The sequence below is a fragment of the Henckelia pumila genome, unplaced genomic scaffold (genome assembly GCF_033568475.1).
Source record: "Henckelia pumila isolate YLH828 unplaced genomic scaffold, ASM3356847v2 CTG_461:::fragment_3, whole genome shotgun sequence".
NCBI lineage: Eukaryota > Viridiplantae > Streptophyta > Magnoliopsida > Lamiales > Gesneriaceae > Henckelia > Henckelia pumila.
Window position 1 is genome coordinate 15,491,767 of NW_027331831.1, and position 11,461 is coordinate 15,503,227.

Consider the following 11,461-nt stretch of genomic DNA (forward strand, 5'->3'; position numbering starts at 1 on the left):
TCACAGAATTTTGACCAGGTGGTTGAATAAACACATTACTATATTCAATATTTTCTGGTTGTGAGTTTTTTCCTTTGATTGATTTCACCGATACCTACAAACCAACATATGTATGAATAGAATGCCAGATATTGATAATTCATAAAAAATTATTGAGAATATCTTATACCTTCGATTTCTTGGAGCACTTCTCCAATGGACATTTTTTCAAAGTTTCTTAGGGGCTCCTTTTGTTTTAGTATATTTTGGATCAAGAACTTTGCAAGTAGAAGCTTGGTATAAATTATCAACATGATCAGACTGTACTTGCATGCTTGGAGGTGGTACCAAATTACGACCACAATCTAATCGCAACTTTGAAATAGCAAGATCACTTGTTTTACTTTCAATCCACTCGAGAAGCATTTGAGTTTCATTATCATTATCTGCAGCCAAATCTGCAACATTTTTAAATGCGTCACACAACTTCTCATAATTTAACTGACCAGGAGTAGTTATCCATCCATTATAATTGATCTTCACCCTCGTATACAATCTACGCACATCCTTCCTCCAACGCCGAAGTATATATTGCTTGGGAACGACCGAAAACTTATTGCGGATCAAAACTATAATAGCATGCCTACAAATTATTCCTCTGAACTAAAATAGGTGACAACTACAAGAAAATGTGCATTTGTCTCTCTCAAACATAGTTTCAAATCTTTTTTCCTTAACTTTCTCATGCACGGTAAAATCTTCAGTAACCATATATCTCACACCAAAGGACCCCTCATCAGTGGATTCAATGTCAGAATACATATTTCCCGTCAATTCTTGTTGAAATTCTTTAAATTTTACAATTGTATAAGCACTTTGAAATTGCCTCTCCATATCGAATCGAATAACGCAAGGGACCACCTAGGAGAAGGACTTAAAATTGGCTTGGAACTCTTTCTCAACTTTACTTCTTAGAGCTTGCTCATATTGCTCCACAAACTATTTTAAAGATGTTTTTGAATGCACATACCCATCAAAAAAATCATTCATACCCTCACTTCGTTGAGTTGTTGACATTCCGGCCCAAAATGATGTCCTGAGAAAACAAGGAACCCAACGACGTCTCTCCCTGTAAAGCCCTATCAACCAATCATTATTTTGAAATTCATACATATCAAGTATAGAAGCCCAGCCCTGTTCGAACTCATCCGCACTTTGTGATTCATACACCAATTCGTGCACAGACCAGAGTATGGAAGCCTTTTGAGAATGATATCCAAATTTTTCAGGTAATTTCTTAAGTATATACCATAAACACCACCTATGTTTTGTGTTAGGAAATACGATTTCTATGGCATTCTGCATTGCTTTGTCCTGATCAGTTATTATCCCTTGAGGTGTCTGAAATTCCATGCATTCTAGCCATATCCTAAACAACCATACAAATGTATCTGTATCCTTATTAGAAAGTATACCTTATCCAAGTAGTGTCGAATATCCATGATATTTACACTGATGAAATAAGCAAATGGCATGTCATACTTATTAGTCAAATATGTTGTATCAAAAGTCACTACATCACCAAATTCCTTGTAAGCTTGCCTACTCCTATTATCTGCCCAAAATACATTTTTTAATCGACCATCATCATCCAAATCTAAGCTAAAGAAAAAACCAGGACAAAGAGACTGCATTTTTTAGAAATAATCTTGAATAGCAGCTGCATCTGCCTCTCCAAGTCTTAATTTTCTGACCTTATCGATATAATTACGACAATATTTTTCAATAAAAGTCATATTCTCATATTCACCTTTTTCAACAACAACCGAGTTAAAACTTTTATGAAAGGAATACCTGCTATATCATTCACCTCTAGTTGTCGTTTCACATGAGCATTCAACTGACGATAGCAACGAAATACTCTGGATTTGGATGGGCTAATTTCGTGATTGTGCTCGAGATAGACACTGGTAATTTTCCATACTCCAGTAGAATCTGAACAAGCTGACAACCTAGCTTTGCAACCTGTTTGACTGGTTGGTTGGGGCTTCAGTGTAGTGTTTGTATTACTACTTCTGCAACCTTCTTGACTACATGTGAACACAACAAATGTAACAACTTCTTTGTTATTCTTCTGTGAAGTTTTTTTTCTAACTGAAAAACCAACACGATAGACATATTTCTTGTAGAATTCAAAAACTTCATTCTCATTTTTAAACTTCATCTCTACCTTGGGCTCTATCTCACTATCTTCCACAAGTAAAGGAGTATCATTCATTAAACCACCATCTACTGAATTTACAACACCTGCACAAAAAAAATATTTTGCAAACTTACAATTACATTATTTTATGAAATCCAAACTCCCCAAAATTCAATTTCCATATCATAATATTAGAAATGAGATGTGACATGAAATTACCTATTTCAGACATGAGCAAGCTTTGCCAACGAGTACTGCAAGAAAATGACGCTTCTCCACTTATATTCTTGGTTAATCAATTGAGCAACGCAAACACCAAAATTCTAAAAGAAAAAATAAATAAATAAAACAAGATATCCACCGATTCTTTAGTGGAATTCACAAGACACATCTATAAATAAATAAAAAAAAAACTTATTCCTACAGCATATGATCATTATTATTATATTAATATTAGATAATATCATCGATTTCTGTATAAATTTAGATCTATATATATATATATATATATATATATATATATATATATATAAATTATGTATAATATAAATTAGAGACCAGAAATATATGGTGTTAATGTAATAGAGTCTGAATTATATTAATGCTCAGAACTTATAAAAGCATTACTTGAAAAGCCAAAAAAAATCTTTTTTTTAAAAGAAAAAAGTCCAAATATAATGTTGAGAGAATTTAATTAACATTTTTCGTTTTTTCTTATCAATTCACACAAAATTAATATTCTTAGTCTCAGCTTCTACCGTGTTTCGTTAACGTGAACAACCAACATCATAATTAGTGGTTTTGTCTTTCTTGAATTAATATGTAGGAGATGATTGTACATAAAAAATTAGAGCGAAAAATCCTATAGTATCAACGATAAAGACAGATAAAAATCGTCGTTACAACATTCGAATTGATGAAAGTTAATAGACTTACACTTCTGCAGTGCGACCGAAGACTTCAGAGACCAAGAAACCTAAAATCATTCATGCACAAATTTACGTACAAAAATTAACTAAACTAAATAAAAGAAATCCAAATTAAGCATATTTGACAAAAATATGGTGAAATATACTTACTGAAACTACGATGGTTGTCTACTCCGTCTTTCACGAAAAGAAAAGAGGGAGGAAGGCGATCTTGTACGTAGCTTGCGTAATTAGGGTTAAAGATAAATTTTTTCACACCTATCATGAGTAATGGGCCTTGTGAAGAGTAGTAAAAAAAAATGGACAATGCTATGTGTACATAGAGTCTTACATAGAGGGTTACACGTCTTATTAAATTAGGAAAGTATCTCAATTTTTTTTAAAATTGATTTATTTTCAACTTACAGTTCTTTGTCTTGCTCAAAATTTTTTTTAACAAAAATATTATTATTTTTTATTATTTACTTTAGAATTAATTTTACTGAGTTCAACAAAAATAACTATTTTATAAAATTGTAAAATATAAATATTTACTAAGTTTAACAAAACTAATAATTGTCTATTTTTTATAGTAAATATATTTTAAAATTTTTAAAATTAAAATTTCAAATTTAAATCATATATGAGAGATTTTATTATTATATATTTAAATTAAAATATATTTAATATTATTATGTGTAATAATTAATTATTTTTGTTAATAAAAACAAAATAAAAAATCAAATTATGTAGGTTTGTGTTGATTGGGTTAGTCGAGTTCGAGTCGGTCACTATTGATTTATTCGAATTTGGTTTGAGAAATTTGTAAAAAAATTTGTACTTATTTATAAAATTAAGAAATATTTACTATATTTTTATATATTGTATGTTTGAAAAAAATTATTTTATATTATATCATAGATTTTAAATATGTAATAATTATTTTGTAAAACATTGATTTTTAAAAATAATTTTTATTTTGTGGAGTAAGCATATTTTAAATTTTGTACACTTGAAATTTTAAATTTAAATTATATAGAATTATATAAGCTATTATGTATTTAAATCAAAATATATTGTTTATTATTATGTGTATTTAATTATTTTGTTAAAAATTTAATAAAATCAAATATTTCGAGTCCAACCTGAACCCCAAAACCTCAACCTTAACCTAATAATTATCTGATCAACTCGGGCCGAATTCAATTTTGATACCCCTAAAACTGCACAATAAATAATAAAATAAATAATAATAATATTTTTTAAGAGTTTTTTTAACATACAAACAATTATAGGTTGGAAATAAAGATATTTTAAAAGAATTTTGATTACTTTCCTAATTTAATGAGGCATGCAATCCTCTATGTAAGACTATATGTACACGTAGCATTATCCTTTGTCAAATTACAGCTTGCCTCTTTTAACCTTTTCTTCTTGTCTTTGAAGCTTGCCTGATTTTCCTATCTTCCATTTTACAACATTCAAGTACTTATTCTATAATTAGGACTTATTAATACGTTATACATTTTTGTAATAAATTTTATGCAAATTTATTGTGTTTTATGTGATGAGAAGTGAATGAGTCATTTAAATTTGAATGAGATTAAAATAGTTCTTTTTTTATGCTAGCGAAATTATGATAGTAAAGCTTTTCTTCATTATCTAATATTAAATAAATAAGGGTACATTTGATATTAAATAAAAAGGGTATCATGGTATCAAAATTAGTATATATAAGAGGTTCATGCTTAATAATATAGTTTAGATTTTAAAATTGTATGTTTACAATAAGCCGTTAGCTAGAAATTATATTTTACTAAAATAACTTACATAATATAGATATTTTAAAGTATTCAAAAACAAATGTAATATAGAGACTGAAAAAATAGTTTCTTTGTATATAAGATAAAGTTTATATATATATATATATATATATATATATATATTAAAATTAAAATTTAAATATCTGAAAAGGTTCAACTAAAAGTATTGTTAGGTGGGATAACACCATCATAAAAATATAAAACTTTGACTATTAATAATTATACATAAAAACTTCTATTAGACTGTCTCAGATCTCTATGGCTTGGTTCAATTCATAAAAAATACCATATTTTATATCAAAAATATTATTTTTTTTCACTACAAATATGAATATGATCAACCAATATTAAGATATTAACCCGTAAGACCATCTCGAAAAATTCATACTTGTAATTATAAAAACTAATTTAATGAACGTCAAAAACAATTTATATAGTTCAAATTAATAAATTATAGATCATATCTATAAAATGTTTAAATATATACAAAGTGCATACACATGTTTGATTTAAAAATTTTTGATAATACACAGAAATAATTTTCTCCAATTTAGTTTTAAAACAATATACTTTGTTAGAATTAAACACTTACAATTAAGCTAAAAACTACAGTCGTCAATCAAAACATAATTTTATTTCCTTATAATACTTATGATAGTGAAGAACCCTATACTAATAGGGGTGGACACGATTGTCACGCCTCGGGTCTAGGCTCGCGCTTGCGCGAGTGTATAGTGGATCTCTATAACAACTACCTCAATTGTCACGTCTCAATAGAGCTGTCAAAGTGTGTTGGGCTTGTTGGCTTGGTCCACCCCATCTTACTAAATAGGCGGGTTGGGTTGGAAATTTTGAACCCTCCAAACGATGGCTCGTCCCGCCCCACCCCACCCAGTGGTGGGTTGTGGCGGGTTGCGGGCTAAAACCGCCCCAACCTGCCAAATATGACTAAAAATTGTCGGGCTAGCCCGTCCCGTGCCATAAAATCAACAAGTTGGGTTGCTAATATCCCTCCCCGCCCTACCAACAAGCGGGTTTTGGTGGTTGCGGGTTGGCCCTCCCCCTGGCCCATTTTTAACAGCTTTACATCTCAGGCTCAGTCTCGCGCCTACGAGACTGCACAATGAGTCTTTATAACAACTATACTTTGTATTCGTCATTACTTTATGAAAATTATTGAAGTTGATATAAAAGTTTATTGTAGCACATTATAAGCCAACCTCTCATTCAAAACGCGACGTCACCCCTCGATCCACCAGTGTAGGTGGCTCCTATAGGTTCAAGTGGTGGTTCTCACATATGTAGAACTTCTGCGTTCCTACAGCCTGCACACATGTTCAAGAGGTGGTTCCTCCATACGCATTACTTTGCCCTACACAACAATTATTTCCTGCCCTACACAACACTTATTTCCATGTGTTCATGTTGATGCCCTCGGTTCAGGCTCGCACCTGTGCTACTGCACAATGGGCTCCTATAGTAATTACTTTATATCCGTCATCTTTTTACAAAAATAATTAACTCAAGTTGCTATAAAAGTCCATTGTGTCCTATTACAAACCAATATTAATGTTATTTTTAATCAACGTGGCAAACGTTTGCAAACTTTTTAAAAGTTGTCACGATTTACCCTAACCGTGGAAATATTTTAATGTTTTATATTAAAAGTTTCCACGGTTAGGATTTTAATGTTTTATATTAAAAAAGTTTATTTATATATATTATTAATTAATAATAAATATTTAATATTCGTCATGGTAGCGGCGTCATGACGGCAGACGGCGGCATGGCTACAAAAACACCTTACAAACACAAAAAAAAAACCCATTTAATTGATAAATCACCAAACACAAATTAATACATAAACAAATTTAAAAAATAAACTGACTCACCAGAAGCAACGACAGCGACGTCCTGATGGCAGGCGGCGGTAGCGGGTGTCGGCGGAGTCCACGTGAAATTGGCAACGAAAAAATGAAAAAAAAACTACAAGAAAATGAAGCCTACAACACACAGATTTCAAATATCATATTATTTTGAAGGATAAATCGATGGAAAGAGGCAGGGAGTAACGATGGCATGTAAGGTTTTGGCAGAAATGGAGTGAGGAAGAAGAAGAGAAAGAAGAAAAGGGGGATCGAGGAAAGAGATTATAAAATATTTTGCCACGGTTTTCCTAAAACCGTAACAATGTTGTCACAGTTATACTAAAACCGTGGCAATATTGCTACGGTGTGACAAACCGTGACAAAATATAATATAATTTATTATATTAAATAATTTAACGAATTATTTAATTTTGCCACGGTTAATATTAACCGTGGCAATATTGCCACGGTTGTTCTATAACCGTAGCAATATTGCCACAGTTTGAGTTAAACCGTGACAAATTTAATTAATTAATTATTTGTATTATTAAATCTGATGTAATTTACTTTTGTTTTTTTGAAAGGAGATGTAATTTTATTACAAACACAAGATACGATATTTTACGGGACATATATCATAAACTAAATTTACATATAATTAATTTACAGTTAAAATTTAACGAATTATTTAATTTTGCCACGGTTAATCATAACCGTGACAATATTGCTACGGTTATAGAACCGTGGCAATATTGCTACGGTTTTTCTATAACTGTAGCAATATTGTCACGATTTGAGTTAAATCGTGGCAAATTTAATTAATTATTTTTATTATTAAATTTGATGTAATTTTATTGTAGACACAAGATTACGATATTTTACGGGACATATGTAATAGATATATCATAAACTAAATTTACATATAATTAATTTACAGCTAAAATTTAATGAATTAATTTATTTTGCCACGGTTAGAATTAATCGTGGCAATATTGTTACGTTTTAACTAACACCGTGGCAAACATTTTGCCACGGTTTTTATTACCCGTGGCAATTTGCGACGGTTATTAAAAACCGTGTCAATTTGCCACGTTTAAGTTAAAACGTGGCAATAATTTTGCCACGATTTTACACGGTCAAATGAACCGTGGCAAAATTGCACCGGTTAATTAACACCGTGGGAACATTTTCCACGGTTTTATGTAACTGTGGCAAATTGCTACGGTTGGAATAAACCGTGGCAAAATGTTGCCACGGTTTAAAACAAACCATGACAAATTGTTGTTTTTTTTTTTTTTTTGTAGTGACATTCACTATTGAAATTGCATAACTTAGTATGAAGTGAAATAAAGATATGTTTGAATTTTGTCCAACCAACCAATCTAGCTTAGATTACATTTGGATTGAAGGATTTCGATTTGATGGCGTGTTTGAATGGAGGGATTGAAATGAGTTCATATTTGGGTGAAGTCGAAACTAGTTCTAATGATTTCAAATTCATTACGAATGGATTTTGCTAAACACACCAATAGATTTGTAAAAAAATATTATAAGAAAAGACCATAAAAAGTTCATAATGTGTGCATAGGACAACTAGTGATTATTCAAAAAAAATAGTTAAATCCGTCTCTAAAATTGTACTATTTTGGTTTTGGTCATCCAAATAGACCAAGTTGTTCTCGCATCAATAAAAGTGTATCTACGTTCCAAAAATTTTTAGTCATGTTTCATTGTTGTGTTAATGAAGTACAAAAAATTATTTATGCGCCCTCAAGGGGTGTCCAAGTTGATATAGTAGGTGAACTTTTGGTCATAGGCCAGGAGTTCGATTCTTCCTGCCAACACCTTCTTGGACTAGTCTGTCACATGCAAAGAGCTTGCCTAATGTGGTTTACCTTACTATCGTAGTTTGCAGGCTATTGCGTTAATCCGAAAAGTAGCGGTTGCGGGTTCCCATGTCACAAAAATATATATATATATATTTACACGCTGACATGACACCTAATATAATTACTATCATATTCGATATGTGCTAGCTCTAAGAAAAAAACAAATGTTCAGCTGGACTAAGGCCAAGTTTAACGCGTAAAACATAAAAATCAAAATATGGAAACTTAGATAGTTAATTTGACTTTGTATGCCCCAGCCAAAGTCTAGACAATGACGATATATAATATAGTATATTTTTATTTTACACTTGCTATTATAATATATGTGTTGATATAGTCTCAGATTATCCTTGCCAAATTTTTTAATATTTTTCCGTAATGAAAATAATAGAAAAATTAAATCGTGTGTTCAGGTACCAATATTGTAGCCAATATAGTATATATTATTGCACACACGGATAAATACATACATTTGTGTGTGTATATATATATATATATATTATTATAGGTTGCATATTTTCTTCTTGTTTGAATTTGTGCTTATGTTGCTCTGGATCGATCTCCTATGAGTAGTACTACCCAACCTACGACAAAGGGAAACAAAAACACAACCAGCTCCCGCCGCCGCCGCGGCGGTGGTGGCGGTGGATTATTTAGTTTTGGGGCTTGTTTTGGTTTGAAAAAGCAGCACAGGAAGAAACTCTACCAGGACCCAGCAGTACTACCATCTGCTCATGCTCTTGGCGAATCAGCGAAATATGGAAGTAAGAAGCCTGAGTTTGACAAATCTGATCTTCCCACGTCGGAATCGATTAAAGAAATTCAGATAGTCGCAGCCAAATCCCCGCCGCCACTCGTTCATCAACTCAATGACAAGGTGTGTATCTATCTCCATGCATGTGTGATATTTAAGCAGTGTTTGAGAGAGCTTCTTAGAAGCACTTTTCAACGAAAAGCTGAGAAATGCTTCTTAGAAGCATTTTTCAACGAAAAGCTGAGAAGTGTTTCTTAGAAGCTCTGCTCACACACTACCTTAATCTATGTAATATATATAAATTTGATATAGTGAGCACCGTGAACATGTACGTGAGCACTTGCATATCAGATCGTTGTCTCAGTATATATATCAAAACTCTATATATATATTCCATGTGTGAGAATGGGTTGTTTATTTAGATCGATCAAGAAATGATCGCGGAGGAGAAGAACAAGAACAAGAACAAGAAGCAAGAACAAAGTATCGTCCAAGAAACATCGGGCAGCCCGATGATGAAGCTGAGACATTCGATCTCCCTACCAGCACGGCCCGAACCACCGCAGCCACGGCTGATCGGAGAGGCCGGGAAAGTTGACTCCATGGTGGGGGTGTCGGTGATTGCTTTGACACTAGCGGTGATGCTGATTTGGGGTAAGGTTTGCGCGATTCTTTGCTCGGCTGCATGGGTTTTCTTCGTCCAATATTGTTTCAAACAGAAAAATGAATCTTTTCAGCACAAAAATGATTCGGACAATAAGATTCTTGATCTAGATTCGCATGAATACAAGAAAAGGGTGGTTTTGCAGGGATTTCTTCAGAGAATATGATGATGTTATATATGTAATCTAAAGAAGGAAGAAAAAGAAGTAATTAATTTTGGTATAATACTTTCTTTTTTCAAGAATTAATTCTGCTTGATTCCTAGAAGTTGATTATTGTATATGTATATATGAATACGTAAATTTCATTTTTCGGAATTTTGGTGCAATTAAAAGACTTAGATTTGACTTTGGAGTGATCAAAGTAATTGATTTACTTATTGATCATGTTTTTTCCGTAATTCTCTTTTTGTGTTTTACTAATTCTTCAAGTTTTATATTTATGTGCTTATTGTCGTCATGGAAAGAAAAATAAATGGGAAAATTGCAATTTTAGTCATTTATGTTTGTCACTTTGCGATTTCGGTCCTTTATGTTTTCATATTTCATTTTTAGTCCGGCATGTTTCGATTTTTAATAATTTCAGTCTTTTTTATTCGAAAATGCTTACGTGGCACTATACACGTTACCTCCATATCAGCACTGCATTGGTGGCACATCAGCGCCACATCAGAAAAAGGACTAAAATTGCCAAAAAAATAAAGATAACAGACTAAAACTGAAATCTGAAAATATAAAAGACCAAAATCACAAAATGACAAACATATAAGACTAAAAAAGTAATTTTTCCAAGAAAATTTTACACTTATGTCATGTCTTCTCAAATTTTTATTTAGAAATATATATTTATTTATATATATACACATCACCGTATGTTTTAAATACATTAATTAATTTTTAGTAAATATGTTTAGAGAACTTAAATCGAGAGTTGAAAATTGCATCATATAAATAGGATTTGGCGTGTAGACAAGTTATAGGTCGGCTTCAATACTGGTTATAAATGACGGAGTCCGCGGAAAAAGATATCGTCCCTATAATTAAATTTTGTTATTAATTGAAAATTTAATATATACATGTATATATATAGTATTTATTGTTAGGCACGCAATACATGTATACACGTGCATTAAACTTTAACATAAAATGAAAGTTTGAGTATGCAGAATAGCTTTGTCAATTTAATGTTATTATATTTTTAAAATAAGAACATTCATATATAGGAAGGAGTATTTTATTCTTGAAAAAAAAATGATAAATATATTTTAGAGACGAGAATTCGTTGTCTAACGATCTCACGTTTTGATACGATAGTGTGTGTATGTTTCATTGTTCAAAATTTTTAATTAAATCAGTCGACATCGACTGGGACATT

The 11,461-nt window shown here is 31.5% G+C and overlaps 1 protein-coding gene and 1 pseudogene across 1 annotated transcript; one reads left to right on the plus strand and one right to left on the minus strand.

Moving 5' to 3' along the window:
• Positions 1-900: 900 nt before the first annotated feature.
• Positions 901-2,414, minus strand: LOC140872055 (protein FAR1-RELATED SEQUENCE 5-like; annotated as a pseudogene).
• Positions 2,415-9,129: 6,715 nt separating this feature from the next.
• On the plus strand, positions 9,130-10,446 carry LOC140872255 (uncharacterized). Its single transcript, XM_073275068.1, has 2 exons — positions 9,130-9,547; positions 9,847-10,446. The coding sequence occupies exons 1-2, from the start codon at positions 9,236-9,238 to the stop codon at positions 10,252-10,254; spliced, it is 720 nt and encodes a 239-aa protein (XP_073131169.1). The 5' UTR covers positions 9,130-9,235; the 3' UTR covers positions 10,255-10,446.
• Positions 10,447-11,461: the final 1,015 nt, after the last annotated feature.